We start from the raw sequence: 16,964 nt of genomic DNA, 5'->3' as shown, positions 1-16,964 counted from the left end.
TTTACTCCTTTGCAATTATATGTTGATGTCTTAACCCTGACCCCATTAGCATGCAAAAGCTCTTGTATGGTAGAGACCTGGTTTTGTTATTGTTTAGTCATTTCAGTCCTGTCTGATTCTTAGTGACCCCCTTTTTTCGGGGAGGGAGGTTCTTGGAAAAGGATACTGTAGTTGTTTGCTGTTTCCTTCTCCAGCTCATTTTACAGATGAAGAAACTGAGGCAAAGAGGGTTAAGTGACTTTCCTAGGTTCAAACAGCTAATAAATGTTTGAGGCCATATTTAAACTTACATCTTCCTGACTCCAGGCACTGCCACCTAGATGCTCCCATTAGAATAGATAGGATTACTCAAGGTGAAGAAAGGTTAAAAGACCTGTCTAAGATTTCCCAGCTAATTAATAGCAGAGTCAAGGCTAGAATCTGGGTCTCCTGAGTGCTTGTTAGAAGCTACAGTTCCTATATGGTGCTGCCTTTAAGAAGCATCTTTAGGCATGAAAGCCTCATCTCAGCTCTTCATCATAGAGAGACCAGAGTAGGACCTCTAATCCCCCTCACATGACAACTTGTATCTACCATTCCAAAGTTTTGTTTGCTTATGGTCTGATTTTCTAATGGTTTTAACTTCTGCTTTTCTGTTGCCATTTTAGCAATCATCTATCCCTCCCATTGTGGGATTCCCTGTTGGCTTCAGTTGACCCTCTTGCTCAACTGAGCTACTTGCTCAACTGTTTCTGTTCTTCCCTGTTCCCTTGAATTTGGGCATTTAGGTTTCCTTGATTCCTAAGTGGATTTCTAGAGAGAGTACAACACATAGTGTCTTCCGTTAGTCAGGGCTACTGGCCTTTTACCTTTGGCCTCCTTCATTAGCCCTCCCCAGAGTATTTCAACTAAACCACTCCCTTGAAGTGGTTAAGCTAGAGGATTAAAGCCAGATGAAAGGTGAGGTGTGGGCTGAGTAGCAGATTGGTAAGAAAAATGGCATTTTGTTTAGCTCTCTGCCATCTCTCTGCCATCTGTGTGGCCATACTGCTTACCCAGCCATCCCCATCTCAGTTGAGGTCTGGGAGGCACAGGGATGGGTGATGCATAGCAATTCCACAATTCTATTTGTGAGCTGTTTTGAGAGACTCACTTAAAAGATCATTAATTGGTTCAAAATGATTATCTGGGTCCCCACAAGTAGTCATGGGGGGAAAAAAAGGTAAGATTAAAAACCCACGGATGGAAATATTTTGCAATGTGTCAGGCAGAAAGGGAAAGAGCCATAGTCACCAGAGGCTCTGGGGAAAAAAGCTGAGCCTGGAATTGAATCTGCAGAAGGGGGTGGAACTCTGCCTCTTCGTCTCCAAACCTCCCTGTCCTTTACTGGGCAGAATGTGTTGTCTTGGCAGAGCTCATCATTTCTTCCTATTGATCATTGTTTGTCTACTCCTCTGTCACACTGCCTGCCTTCCCCACCTTGTGGCTAAATAATCTCCAGGAAAGAAACATGTTAATGTTGGCCCAATACATATTTCACAGAATTTTCACAGAGATTCAGAGCTGCCTATAGTCCCAGTTACATCTTCCTTGAAAAAAAAAAAAAAGACATTTTGGAGGAAAAGAGGGGACTCAAGTAGTTCAATCCCTATACTAATTATCAAATAGGAAGCATGAGTGGAAAGGTGGACATTCTCCTTATATAGTTTTTTGAAGGTAGATCTCTTCTGTATGGAGGGGAAAGGGATGGGATCAATAGCCATAGAACTTCAATTAGCATGAAGAGTTAAGAGGCAGCCTGGAGTAATAGATAGAGACCTGGCTTCACAACCATGAAGACTTGGGTTCAAGTTCTGAAACTTATTGGCTGAATGACCCCGGGCAAATCATTTAAACTCAGGGTTCTGGGCAAGTCTCTAACATCAGAAATTATAGAGAAGGTGATGATCTGGTTTTCTAGAAGTCATTTTCTCATATGAGAGTTCCATATATGAATGAAATCGGATATCCACGCCCTATCCCTAGGGGTATATTAGAATGAGGGGAAGGTACTCTCCCCATGAGGTAGAACAGATTCAAAGATTCCCAAAATGTTTAGACAAAATCCTGTATGATAGCACCATCATGGCTTACTGAGGGAAAGTAAGGTGATCATACTATCTCTCATTTACATATTGATTTACAGTTTACAAAACAAATTTCTTACAATTCTGAAAAGCCAGTATTGTGAATAGTATTGTCATCATTTTATATACGAAGGAAGGAACTGAGGTTCAACTGCCATAGCCAGTAAGAGTCAGTGATGGGATCATGGTGCCAAAGCCTGCATTCCTTCTACTTGAATGACAGCCCCTCTCTGTTGTTGAGAAAGCAACCCTCAACTCTAGGACTTAGAGGCAATGGTAACTACATTTAAGGATTTTTGAAGGGCTATCACAGAGAAGAGAAATTGGACTTGTTCAATTTTGGATCATGAGCACAGAACTAGGATCAATAGAAAGATGTGAAGATTCCAATTGAGGTTAGATGTAAAGGAAACCTTCTTGGCAATTGGTGCTGTCAAAGGATCCATAATGGGTTTTCTCTCATTAGAGAAAGAAGGAAGAAAAAAAGAAGGAAAAGTGAGGAAAGTAAGGCAAAAAAAGGAGGAAGGAAGGAAGAGGACTCATAACTCAGGTATGATTTATATTAAGTGATCTCTGAGGTCCCTTGCTATTCTGAGATTCTGTGGTCTGAATTTTGAGTTGATGACTGGGAGGATATATATTCCTGTCTGACCCAAGGCACATGAATGCTAGCCTAGTTTCCAGCTTGATGTTGGCTTCTCTTGGTTTAATTACTCTTTTTTAGTGCAAAGGAATCAAGTTGGTTATCAACTCTCAGGAAAAATTCCAAGATGACACATATCACTTATAACAAGGAAGCTGAGCTGATTGAGAAAAGTGAACCATCTCTATTTTTAGCTGCCTATCACAAATTACAGAGTACTGTCCCCTTCCTAGCTACATTTCCTCTTTGGCCATAGACTGCATTCTTATGCATTCCAACGAAGCACTAGGCCCTCATCCCAGCTCCCAGAAGCACCTTCTGGTGCTATTTGTCTTCCATAGAGAAACTCATCTGTCAGGTTGCTGTGGTTCACTGTTTCTACTTTGACGATTCAATCCATAGGGGACAATGTGTAACTGAATGTGTGTGTGTGTGTGTGTGTGTGTGTGTGAAATAAAAAAGTCCTAGATTGTAAAGAGGCATGTTGGAACCATTTCCCTTCCCTGTACCTTGACATTTTCAGCTATATACGAATCACTATAGTAATATCAACGTGATGAAGAGCTTACTTCTTTTTGGGGGATGTCATGTATCCTGAGAAAATTTCCTTCCTTATCTAGTCCAATAAAGATCTTTTACTTAGAACCAATACTTCATAAGGATGTTATTTCAAATTTTGTCTCTCCACAGAACCAGGATTTCTATAGTTCTCTCATCCTTTCCCCCTTTCAGGATTCCCAATTGATAAGGGAGCTTGCCATCAATGAAAGTGGAAGGAAGAAGGTAAACCTGTCTATGAAGGAGGAATGGGAAGACAGGGAGAGTGGAAGGAGGTTTTTCTCTATACCTGAGCAACTGCCTCTAGAGGAATATACTCTCTAAACCCCCCTGACCTGAGGGAGAGAGTTCTTTCCGTCTGGCCCAGCATCTACAAAATAAAGACTGGTGGAACCATTCCACAAGGCAGGTCCTTTGATTAACCCAGCCCGCCTCAGCTTAGTAATAGGGTCAAGTGCATCTTGCTGTGAGGAATTTTCAATTTATTTCACAGATAAGATAACTCTGATTCAAGCCAACTCCCCTGCTTCCATGGGAACAGTGGCAGGAGAAGCTCATAGAGTCATGGCCTGCAAGTTCAGACCTCACATTCAGAGGATCTGGCTGTATGAGAATCCATCACTTTCCTCTACTAAAGGATGGGCTAGAATCTTGTACAGATCAGAACCCTTCACAAACAAGGGGCCAAGTTCATGAAAGATGGGCAAAAGTGAGCCTCGTCTAAGTCCCGTCTCAAAACTAGAAAAGGACATTAGTGATGTGTTGTTGTTTTTCCCTATTGCTTACATCTCTCTGTGTGTAAAATCCATTTGACTTCTCCTTGCTGTCTGTTGTCTGCTATAAAAATCTTGATCCCTTATGGCTCACACATTAAATTTTTTTTTAAAAAATTGAATCTAAGAAGGTTTTTCCTTCTGTTTAAGGAATATGAGTATAGAAGGAAGGTATCTCTTAGAGATAAGAGGTCTGTGTTCTAGTCTGGGTTGAGCTATTAAATCATAATAGTTACATTTACATTGAACAATATAGTTGCGAAGTGTTTGACACATAATCTCATTTAAGCCCAGAATAAACTTGTGAAGTAGGTGCTACAAGTTATATCATTCCCATTTTATACAAGAGGTAACTAGAGAACAGAGAAGCTAAATAATAACAATGATGTCAATTTTAATAATAATAATGATAGTTAGCTATAGGCTTGCAAAGCACTTTCAGACAAAAGCACAACACCCGTGGGAGGTAGATGCTATTATTCTCCTTACCTTACAGGTGAATCAGGCAGAGGTTAAATGATTTGCCCATCACATACTTAATAAATTTCTGAGGTTGGATTTGAACTCAGATCTCCCTAACTCCCTGGCTCCCTAGTGTTTTATCTGCTATACCACCTAGCTGTGCACCTTCATACAGGGAATAAGAGGTAAGATCTTCCTGACTCCAAACTAGCATTCTCTCTCCTAGGGCACATTGCCTCTATTAAACCTTGATTTGACCTTGGACAAGTTGCTTCCCCTAGTCTGGGCCTCATTTTCATCATCAAAAAATGAAATGAGTTAGTCAACAAGCTCTTACTAAGTGCTTACTAGATATCTGGCACTGTCAGAAATTCTGGGAGTACAAGGAAAGACAAAACTAGTCCCTGCCCTCAAGGAATTTATATTCTAATTCTAGAGATGGCATGCAAATAACTAAGCATGTACAAGTTATATACAGAGCAGAGAGAAGGTAATCTCAGAAAGGAAGGCACCAGCAGATGTGAGAACTGGGCAAGACCTCTTGCAAAAGGAGTTGCTTAGGTGCTCCCCAAGGTCCCTAAGAGCAGAGAAGCTCTTAGAACAAGGTAGCTCAGATGTGACTTATTCTATCAGGTTGGATCCACTGCCTCAGATACATAGGAATGATAGTCCCCTCAGTAGGGATAAGACAAGACACTGCTAATCTTTCCAATGTCTATAGCTACCATTTTGGATTTAGCATTTGGCTATGTTGCTTATTTTGGTTAGAGCCAAAGTCCAAGGAAGCAGTGACCTGTCATTACCCCTTATCTATCTTAAAACCAGTGTGTATACATGTATGTATCTAAATGCCATGCTACTTCTCAAATATACTCATCTTCCCCCTTCTCATATATACATACACACACACACACACACACACACACAAATCAACAAAAACATATTTTATATATGTATGTAAGAGAGGCAGTGTGGAGTAGTGGACAGACAGTTAGCATCACAGCCAAGAAGACCTGGGTTCTACTTGTGCCTCTGATATATAACTGGTTGGACAGAACTAGGATCGATGGTATAAAATTATATGAAGTAGATTCAGTTCAATATGAGAAGGAGCTTCCTAAGAATTAGTGATGTCCCAAAATGGTATGGGTTGCCACAAGGTAATGAGTTCTCTACCATTAAAGGTATTCAAGCAGCTTTATGGATGATGTAGGGATAAGATTCCTGCATTAGATGAGGTTTGATTATATTAGATCTAAGATATTTCTGATGTGGTACAATGCAAATAGTGGCAGATTTAGAGCCAGAGAATTTTTGTTCAAAGCCCAGCTCTGTCAATCATTCCCATTTGATCTGGGGCAAATCACTTAATTTCTCTGGGCGTCAATTTCTTCATCTATAAAATGAGGGAGTGAGACTGTATGATCTATAATATCCTTTCTAGTTCTAAATGTAGATTTATAAGATAGGAATTCTTAATAATGTCATGAGCTCCTTTGCAAGGCTGGTGAAGCTTATGGACTCATTCTCAAAACAATAATTTCAGATGAATAGAATAAAATACATAAGCTTACAAAGCAAAAAAAGATATTGAAATAAAAATGTAACTTTTCCCATTCATGTTTATAAATCCCCCCCCCCCCAGAAATCTATCCACAGGGATTAAATCTATCCCTTAGCGCTGTTCTAAGATTCTATTACTGTCTCTATCTCCATAAACACATATTCAACTCTGTGAGAACTGAAAGCGCTTCTATCTCTTCAATTAATAACCATTTATTAAATACTTACTGTGTGTTAAATACTGTCCTGGAGAAATGTAAGAAAAGACATGAAAAACAAGAGAGAAAAGGTTTTTTTGAATCAGGTACAAAGTACAGAAGGCCTCTATGGATACTCACGCCAGTAGGTTGAACTCATCTCCAAATAAAAATAATGTTTTATGTTGTTGTTTATTTGTTATTTGTCCTTTGTTCTCCAAGAGGACCATGATAACTGAAGGACCATGACTTTCAAGCGAATTGGATTTAAGTAAGGGAGGGCTGTGCGAGGTCACCACCTCCCTCTCTCCTTGGGAGCCATCTGGGTCCAATGGCAAGATATAGATCAAGAGGACTGGAGATGGCCCCAGATGAAGTGGGACAACTTGGTCTTTTTTTCAGATGTTTTATGAGATTTGGCTGGAATGATGCAAAGATGATTTATGACACTACCACTAGAGGGCAAACAGCTACTACCTAGATAGCAGGGAGTGAAAGAGAGCTAGGGGTGGAGCAGGATGAGGGCAGAAGCAGGAGAGGGGAAGGATGGGAGAGACAAAGAGACAGAGGTACTACTGAAGACACTATGAACTACCCTAATGACAAATAGATATCTATGTTGTTTTCTTCCCTGCCTTTCAAGAAATTTTAATCAAATTTTGTACAACCAGAAAAAAAAGATAGAAAAAAATAGGGAAAGGAAAGTGTGCAGGTAAAGGGAAGTAGCTAGATATAAACCCCAAATCATTTCTATATCTTGGAAGATTATAATTTCATCTCGGTAGGATCTAAATAAGATAGGCAGAGTCAGAACAGTTGAAGTCCTACAGACCCAAAGGCCTTTGCCTCCTTCAATTATATAACCTAAGCAATGGACCACCTCATGGTCCACTAAATTATAGGTGTACATAATCATCTGTAGACTCTAACTGAAGATGAAGGCCAGAGGTGAGCACAGATAGATGGAAATATGGAGGATTACAGAATGCCTTCACTTCAAATTCACAAAGGAAACATGGTTCGACATTACTTAGATAAGTAGAAAAATATAAAGATGAAAAGTTTATCATTGAAAGGCAGTAAAGTGTGTAGTGAGTAAATCGAGTGCTGGCCTCAGAGTCAGGAAGACCTGAATACCAGTCCTGCCTTTTGATGTGTAATTCATGTCCCTGCCAAGCCCATGACCTCTAAATGCCCCCAAGAACTTCTCTAAAACTATACCTTGTAGAATAGGTGCTGACATGCAGTCATAGAGGGGATTTCCTTACTAGTTGCCAATACCAATGAAATCACTGGCAGAATTAGGAACGAAAAAGTCTATCAAGTGACTGAGGGAGTTCAAGAAAAAAGCATTACATAATTTGTTGGGTTTGGTGAGGGAGGTAATTTTATTTTTGCTGAGAAGGCTGTTAAAAGATATTTTCAAACTATTTCATAAAAGTAAAGATCATGGGGCTAGATAATAGGTTTAGTCAAAGATAATCCCTGAACATCCCCCTAAGTCTATGGGGAGGGTCAGGGAGGAAGGCAGGGTGTACTTAGTAGTTGGTAGGAGTCCACTTTTTATTCCCTTGCCTTCTTAGACTTCAATAATCTTGACTTAGAGTTTTATTTCCATGGGGACGACAGATTTACTATTTTGCCTAGTCACAAAGTACAATCTCTTATGGTGATAGTAAGAGTTTTCTGATTTTGAGAGGGATAAGGTGATAGAGACAGAACCTAAGGTGATATTCCAGGTCCAAGAGGTCACAGAAGCAAGTATGAAAGCCAATTCAATTCTCATGATAATAAATACACTTTGGAAATCCTCTCAGAATCCTGGGCAATCCAGTCACCAGCTTTTCCATCAACATCACCTAGCAAAGTTTCTGCACATAATAGGCTTTTAGACTGTTGAACTGAATTGAAAATGCATTTCCATAGGATGTTTATCTTTTCAAAGACTTTTCACTTCCTTTCAAAGAGTCTATAAAGCATCTCAATCTTGTTTATTTTACAGGGGTAGAAGGCATGAAGGACTTGTTCCTGGCAATCCTGGAAGGTAGAGCCCCACCAGAGAAGTCAAGGTGCCATCACAGAATTTAAGAGTTGGAAGGGACAGCGACGATCCATTCAATCCACACGCAAAAGGAACACCCAGTGTAGCATAACCAGACAAGTGGCTCTTTAGCCTCTGCCTGAAAACCACTAAGGAGAGGGGACTACTGCCCCTCGCCCCCACTCTCTAGAAGAGCCATTCTACTTTGAACAGTTCCAACCGAACAGTTCAAATTGCTAGGAAGATCCCCCCACCTTTATAGCCCCACATTAAGCTTAAATTTGTCTCTGCAACTTGTACTCATTGCTCCTGATTTTGTCTTTTGGGGCCAAATAGAACAAACTTCCCATAAATGAAAACCCTCCAAATACAAGAAGACAGCTGTCAGGTCTCCACTGGGTCTTGTCTTCTCCAGGCTACACTCCCTCGTTCCTGCAACTGGCCCTTCATCTTCCTACCCACCAAAGCAGATATGCTATTTTTTTTCATTAATAAATAATGTGAGAAAGTGAAGACAGATACAATCATCCCCATTTTACATTTAGAAATTGAGGCCCAAAGGGCTTCTTGAGTCCTTTTGCTTCGGTCTATGCAGTGCCTGAGCTGATATCCTGGCTTCAAGTTTCATTCTTCTTCACTCATCCCCGTGCTTTTGTGTCTGGCCAGATGGCTGATGGGAGGTTTGGATGCTGCCAGTTTGGTGCTTCCAGTCATGGAGAAAAGCTCCAGTTCTTCCCCAGGGGGACTCACCTGCTCCAGGTCCTCTGATGACCTTTTGTTTTCTCCTGTAGCATCTTGATAGGGCAGGACAAAGAGTTCAGCAGCTGTGGGTAAGCCTGGAAGCACTGCCACCAATATGTGTTGGCTTGAAACACCTGTGGCCTGGTTGGGGAAGACACAGAGATTCCCATCAAAGTCAAGGAAAACCAATGCAAGGAGTGCATCTGTTCAAATAAATAAACAATGCATCTGTTCAAACACAAATCCTACTGCAAACAGGTTTGAAGCTATGTGGAAAGAAGAGAGGAGAACCACCATTGGGAATGTAATTCTCTCTAAAACTCTGAAAGCTTTAGTAGCAGTCTGTTCTTGGGACTTGTGTTATGAAGTCATTTCATAATGCCTTTTAATAAGACTGCCTTTTAGTAAGTCCTATTTAGCACATCCTTTGGACGAGAAAAACTTTTGACAGATTCTGCTTCATGATAAATAGAATTCTAGCAGTAGAAGCTAAGCTCCATCAGGGCAGGAATGACTTATTTTTGTCTTTTTATCTCTGGCACCTAAAATCATTCCTCACGTATTAGAGTTGTTTAAAACATGTTTGTGGAATGTCACTGAACTGTGGTTGACTTCACCCATGATTCAAATGAAGAAATTGTTTCCAAAATGTACTTCTACTCTCCAGTAATTTAAAGCCAGAGTGAAATATTGAAGACCTTGCAGTTTACAGAAGGTGGGATTGCACCTGGGAAAGCTGTCTGACTTAAAAGTAGTCTGCTGAGTGGGAAAAACTCTTTGAATGAGACAATTCAGGATGACTTTCAAAATAGTGTAAGTAGTCATCTTCAATTCTTTGCTTCTGAGGAGAATAAAACCCACCCATCACTACACTCAGCAGAATATGGAACTCCATGTCTCAGGAATAGTATTTAGAAGGCTTTTCTAGCTTTCAAGACAGCTGGCAGAAAAGCTGAGGCCCAGAGCACCTGATCTCTGGGAAGCAAGGGAATACATATGGAAGACAATATGCAGAATGTGCTGGCTACTGCTGAGCTAAGGCAGGTCAGCTTGATCAATCCCTGGAGTGGCAGGAGGAATAGGCTACAGTTCAAGATGACCAACAGGGGCCTTCTAGTATGAGGAGAGTCAAGGGCTATCACCAGAGTTGTAGCCACCCACCAAGCCAGATGTGAACTGGCAGAGGGGTCAAGGAAGGGGATGTATCATCACCTATTCTGGGGTAAGACATGGTAGGTCAGGAAGGACCCACTCTGCCAGTGAAGGGTGCCAGAGAGCAAACATCCAGACACCAAAGACAGATCACATAGGGTTAGGAGTGCATGAAGTGTTGAGAACCAGAATTAGGACATACCCTAATGGTTCATCCCCCATCATGTAAAGACATTCTTGATACTGCCTTTTGTGTCTGGAGGGGATCCATAATGGCAGAGCTGTCTATGGGCATGTGAAGATGGTCCCTTTACTGCCCATTCACACACACATATACCCATACTGTCCCAGTATTTTTATTACTTTTAGCACAGGGCCTTTTATAATATATTTGCTAAATATAATTTAATTGAATAGAGAATCAGAAGGTGGCTATGAGGTGGGAGGGCTGAGAGCTGACACCAAGTTCTGAGTAGTATTTCTCCTGTCAAATGTTACCAACTGCCTTTATCCCTTCATCTTACTCAAGGTATGTGTGCTGGCACACAGTATTTGTAATTGTGTGAGATGAAGACTGCAGAATCATAGACTTAGAGGTGAAAGGTCCTTAATGGTTACCTGATCCAACTTCTCATTTTATGGATGAGGAAAATGAGGCCCAGAGAGATCACATGACTTAAGTAAGGTCACAGAACTATTAAGTATTTGAGGCAGAATAACCCGGTTTTTCTCAATTCCCTCTCCTTCTAGAAATCAATTCATGTGACTTGAGAGATAACTAAGGTTAAGTTATCTAACAGGCAGTCATTAATCAGGAAGCAGCAGTCATGATGTTAAAATAATGACATAAGATATGCTTGGTATAGTAATTATGACCTAGCACAGAGAATTCCTACAAACATGTCTCAAGGTTGGCTCTTCACTTATTCCCAGGAATATGGATAGTTTGAGGGAGAAGAATGATCAAATGAAAGGGACTTTTTCAAACTACCTATGAGGGATACTTCAGGGTGGAGAAAAACAGGCCTACTGCTAGTACTGGGGTGCTAAATGGTCCAGTGGATAGAGTGCCAGGCCTTTAATCAAGAAGACCTGAATTCAAATCTGACCTCAGACACTTACTAGTGATGTAGTGCTGGGCAAGTCACTTAACCCTATTTGCCTCAGTTTCCTCATGTGTAAAACGAACTGGAAAAGGAAATGGCAAACCACTCCAGTATCTTTGCCAAGAAAACCCCAAATGGGGTCATGGAGGGTCAGGCACGACTGAAATGACTGAACAACAACTGTTAGTATTGCCCTGGCACTTGACTTAGAAAAATTGGAAGAACTGGAACTTATGATTTAGAGCTGAAAGAGACCTTTGAAATCATGTGGTCACACCCTTTGGTTTTACAGATAAAAAATTTGAGGCCAAGCAAAGGAAAGTGACTTGTCCTTCCACTACCCCATGTTAGTTAACTCTTGTAACAGAGCTCGAAAAGTCTCTCTACCTCTAAATTCTACAAACTCCTATGATCCAACTTTGGTCACTGCTGTTTTCCATGTACCTCCAGCACAGCTGAGCCAGTTTTTCCTTAGATTTTGATTTTGGGGTTGTTTCATATTGCTCTGCTAAGTATTTCTAAGTCCTCTTCATAGGTGTGTGTGTGTGTGTGTGTGTGTGTGTGTGTGTGTGTGTGTATGTGTGTGTGTGTGTGTGTGTGTGTTTTGATTCCCCAAACAAAATGAATACATTTTCCTCATCTGTACAGTGAAGGGTATGGAGCAGATCCTATCATAAATAGCTCTCAGCTCTGACATCCTATGATTCTCTTAACTCTAATTCCATTTCTAACCTTAACCCCTAATTCCTAATTCCATATGATATGGACAAGAATCATATATGTTGTTTCTTTTTATCCCCCTTTCCCCTAAAGCCTAGCACAGAGCTCTATACAGAAGTCACGTTCAGTAATGTTGCTGTCTGACTCTGATCTCACAGTTTCCAGCTGCTCAGTCCTGCCATGCACCAGATCACCATAGATCTCTCCAAGGCAGTAGCTGGACTATCCCTAGGTTGGGAGAAGCAATCTTCTTCACTCACTTCAACTAGGGCTCTTTTGATGACTCGGCTGATGTCTCGTCTCCACTCTGGGATGTCTGGATTGTAATCGTCCAGGTTTGGAGAGAAGGACAGGCGGAGAGACTGGAATTCCTCTGGGGACATAAGGGCAGGAGAACTCAGTGAATCAAAATGTTCCTATGTCCCTTACCGACCACAACACTTAATGATAACAGAGTGCATACTATACACATACCCAGAGCCTGAAGTGCCAAGGATTCAAGGAAGTGTTGTTTATCCCTTTTTAACTTTGAGACTGTAGAACCTACTTAAATTAGCTATTAAATGAGCAAGGGGAGAGGTTTGATGTCAAAATCCATAGGTGGGAAATAATGTGTTTGAGTTTCAGAAGGACTAACAGACACTGGGGCTCCATATTAGTCACGCAGGTGGCATAAAAACTTACTTAAGCTTTTCTTGGCAATACTAAAGGCTTATCAAACACATGCTTTGGAGACTCTCACATTACCACGTCTGCCTTTATGGTTGATACCCTATTTCACAGATGTATTTTTCAAAGCCTGTTTTATGAGCCACTGGTCACTTACATGAATATCACTACCCCAGCCCGGACAAAGAATAACGAGATGCATATTAATTAAGTTGCTCAGTAAATGCCAACAGTGAGAAACCACCCACTGTGTCTCCCCATTTTGTTTTCAGAACCTCAGTTTACTTTCTTCCCGTCATTATCCTTTCCCCTTCCCTACTTGTTTTTGCTAAACTGCAGAGTAAAGGTGCCTTGGATAAGTATATAGATGATAAAAAAAGGGGTGGGGGGAACTTTAGTTGAAAAAAAGACCCTCACTTCTGTATTAAACAGCAGGGTGCAAGGATGGGGAATTAGAAACATTACACTGAAGTCTGTTTTGAAAAGAGGAAAGCATTGTGGGAGGAACAAAAAGGGCAAATACCAATTACTTTTTTTTTTTTTACAGCTGCTCACAGAGATGGATTCTGCACATTTGCATTTTTAATTTAAAAGAAAACCTGTGCCCTGAAGCAAATTTAGGAGAAACAAATCGACACAGCTTTTCCTTCTCAAGGGTCCAGCATGTGGCTTGCTTCCTTCCTTCAGATGGCAAACATGACTTTAGAAAGATGTTTTCTCCTTGCCACTCTTCCCATGTCTGACATGAGAATATATAGTTATTGTTAGTACGGATGGTTTAATTCTTGGTATTCATATCCCTCGTGCCCAGCACAGTGCTAGGCACATAGTAGGCACTTAATAAATGCTTATTGACTGACTGATTACTCGACATCACCGAGTTAGTAAATGGTAGAACGAAGATTTGAACTTAGCCATCTGATTCTAAATCCAGCACTCTTCTCACTGTACCATGGTACCTCCCTTGAAGTTATGAGAAGGTATTAAGGGACTGAGAAGCAGGAGGCGGTGGGAAAAGTTCTGAATTTAGAAGCATGAGACTTGGTTCTTATTTTGACTTTGTGGCCAACACACTGTGTGATCTTGGGCAATTCTTCTCTTGTTCCTGAGGCTCAGTTTCCTCTCGTAAAACAATCTCTAAAACAATCCCATCTAGCTCAGATATCCAGAGATTCTAAACAGGAGGCCAGCAAATTGTTTAGTCATAAGAGTCATCAAAGGAACTAAGAAGCACCTTACGTGTCACTGGTACAATTATGGCAGAAAAGAAGGGGGAAAGATATTAGGAGATGAGGGGGAGAGAGAGGGAGATTAAAGGGAAGCTTACTGTGAGGATGGTTAGACAGAAGTTCTCTGAAAAAAAGGCATCAGCTATCACTGAATGAAAGCCTCTAGGTCAGAGGTGTCAAATACATGACCCACTGAATACAGCCCATAACACTCCCCAGAGTGGTCCTAACCCAATTTACCTGTACTCGAAAAAAAAATTAATAAAATAAATAAAAATACAATAGAACATAGATAATGGGAATATGTGGTTTTCTAAATCAATATGTAACCCACAGGGATGCTTATGTACAGTTTGGTGGCCACATTTTTTTTTAGTTTGACACCACTGCCCTTCACCCTGAATTTAAGGTAGCTTTAACAAACTGTTAGAAAAAATTGGGTCTATAGAGCCTCTCCAAGTTTCTCTGTTACGCTCCTTGAAATCTGTCTAGAGACCTGTCTACTAAATCTTAAAAAAAAAAAAATACAAGAAGAAATACATTGAGAAACAGTTTCATATAATGAATGGGGGACTAGCCTGGGAAACAGAAAGACCTGGGTGAGTTCAAATACTACACTGACAAATACTGGACATATGACCCTGGGTAAGGCAACTCTTTAAGACTCTAAAGCCTCTGGGGGGAGACAACAGTTTAGAACAGCGTATCGAATGTTAGACATGGAGCCAGGAAGCCATGGGCTTGAAAACTATCTCAGACTTATTAGTTGTACGACCCTAAGCATGCCAATTAACTTTTCTCAAACTAAGTTTTCTCCTTCTTAGAATGGGAATAAAAATAACACCTACCTTACAAGAGAGTTGGGAATATTAAATGAAAAAATCAATGGCAAATGCTTTGTTCCCTCTGCTATTGGTACAGAGGGGACCAAGATGAAAGAAAGAAGGAAGGAAGGAAAGAAGGAAGGAAAAAAAGGAAGGAAGAAAGAATGAAAGAATGAAGGAAAGGAAGAAAGAAAAAGAAAAAAAGAAAGAAAGGAGGAAAGAAAGAAGGAAAGAAAGAAAGAAAGAAAGAAAGAAAGAAAGAAAGAAAGAAAGAAAGAAAGAAAGAAAGAAAGAAAGAAAGAAAGAAAGAGGGAAGGAAGGAAACATTGGCTTGACTGCATCTCATTCTCTCCCAGCCAACTCCTTTGAAGAGAAGGGTGTACTAAGCATGTAGCTACTCCAGATACCCTGCTCCTAAAGCTGCTTTGGTCTTCATATCATGTTCAATTTTACTTCTAAAAGAATTTCTGTACTTTATCTTGCTATCAAGTTGGTGAGATAAAAGTAAAGAAGCAGCCTACACACAGTTTCTCCATAGTATAAAGAAATTTCTCCTTGATAAAATGATCTAACTTCCAAACACCTCAGTTCGTAATTCATACAGTAGCACCAGTGTGCTCCTGTCCTCATAGCAAAATATCAGTAGACACTTTAGGCCATGGGTTCTTATCTTGAAATCTATAGGCTCCATGTGTTAATTTCGGGGGGGGGTGGAGTTATGAACTTGGATGGAAAAACAAAATTTCATCTTTATTTCTAGCAACTTCTAGATGAAATTTAACATTTCCTTCAATTACAAATATATGCAAAAAATATTATTCAGAGAAGATGCCAATTCTCTCCTCTTTTAAAGGAGGTATTTGGAAGAGATGGACTTTGAGGTCCTGTCCAGCTCTCAGCCTTTATCCTACAATGTCTACTTGTTTCCCAATCTCCCTTAGGCAACACCTAAGAGTCCCATCCCCATTACCTCCCATACTCACACCAGTGCTACTCTGACCTAAACTGTCACATTTCAGAAAGAAAGAGGCACTCACCATACACTGCGATGGTTTTTGTGTCCTGAAGAATCGCACTCCCGGCTGAGACCTGTACTGTTATGGTATTCATTCCTTCCGAAGTAAACTTAAATGATTTGCTTCCCTCCAGGGTGATCAGTGGCTATAATCCATAAACAGAAGCCCAGAGTTGAAAGACAAGGCTGCCTCTTTTCCTCCCTCTCTCCCTCCTTCCTATCAATATAGTTACTTGGTCAATCAATCAGTCAATCAACAAGCCTTTATTAAGCATCTAAAATGTGCCAGGCTCTGGGCTAGGAACTAGAGTCATAATTAGCAGAAATACCTAAGTAGATATAATAGGGAGAGGCATTTTTCAGTGCTTGTACAATATTTTAACTCTAGGCCTGTAATGTGGAGTCTCTGAGAACTTGTAAAACTGAACTTAGATTACACCTTGTCCAAGGTCACACAGGTACTAAGTAGCAGATTTGAAATTCAGGACCTCTGAATCCACGACTAAGCTAGCTTTCCTGTGAGAACTATTTTCAGAAAGCTCAATTTGGGATCATTAAAATGGGTCACAGTTCTTTGGCATGCAGAATGTCTCTATCTGTCAAAATAGCATTGTCAAGTAATTGTCTTGAAGAGAGATCCTGACTGGTCCAGAGGCTCTGTGTTACTCTAGCCCTATGCAAGGGGCCATTGACCTATGGCTATGGCTATCTGACCATCCAAGGAAATTAAGTTACTGGCTAGACAGCAGGAACCTTGCCTATCCTGGATTTCTCTTAGTAGCTTCTGTGGGGACTTTTGCAGAAGGTAGCTGCTGGGAAATCTGCCTTCTTTCTGAATGAGGAAGTAGTACTAATTGGATAGTGGATTGGGGAAACTAAATGGAAAAACAGAAGAATCAAAGCCACTTGGTATGGTGCCTTGCAAAAGAATTGGCCATGGGAGTACAGAAGGGAAAGATTATTAGCCTACTGACCTCCCTTGACTCACTCCACACAAACACTGCTTTTCAGTCTTTCCTTGAGTTCACTTAATTAATTTTTAAATCAAAATTCATTTAAGCCTACGTAAGGGAGAGGGAAGCATTGGGCACAAAACTAAGTACTAATATTAATGCTTATTGGGAGAAAGGTTTTATGTGTGTGTGTGTGTGTGTGTGTGTGTGTGT

General features: G+C 40.6%; 1 protein-coding gene across 1 annotated transcript in view; it reads right to left on the bottom strand.

The window, feature by feature from the left end:
- SORCS1 (sortilin related VPS10 domain containing receptor 1) overlaps positions 1-16,964 on the bottom strand; it is a 700,512-nt gene that overhangs the window by 18,132 nt on the left and 665,416 nt on the right. The window contains exons 22-24 of the mRNA XM_027852142.1: positions 15,821-15,944; positions 12,322-12,434; positions 9,093-9,224 (exon numbers count right to left, since the gene is read on the bottom strand). Of these exons, the coding sequence (XP_027707943.1) occupies positions 9,093-9,224; positions 12,322-12,434; positions 15,821-15,944 (369 nt within the window). The remainder of the gene's footprint in view (positions 1-9,092; positions 9,225-12,321; positions 12,435-15,820; positions 15,945-16,964) is intronic.

Source organism: Vombatus ursinus, unplaced genomic scaffold (assembly GCF_900497805.2).
Source record: "Vombatus ursinus unplaced genomic scaffold, bare-nosed wombat genome assembly UNPS02009205.1, whole genome shotgun sequence".
Classification (NCBI taxonomy): Eukaryota; Metazoa; Chordata; class Mammalia; order Diprotodontia; family Vombatidae; genus Vombatus; species Vombatus ursinus.
Note: the sequence above shows the minus strand (reverse complement) of the source record. Positions and strands in the feature narration are given on the sequence as shown.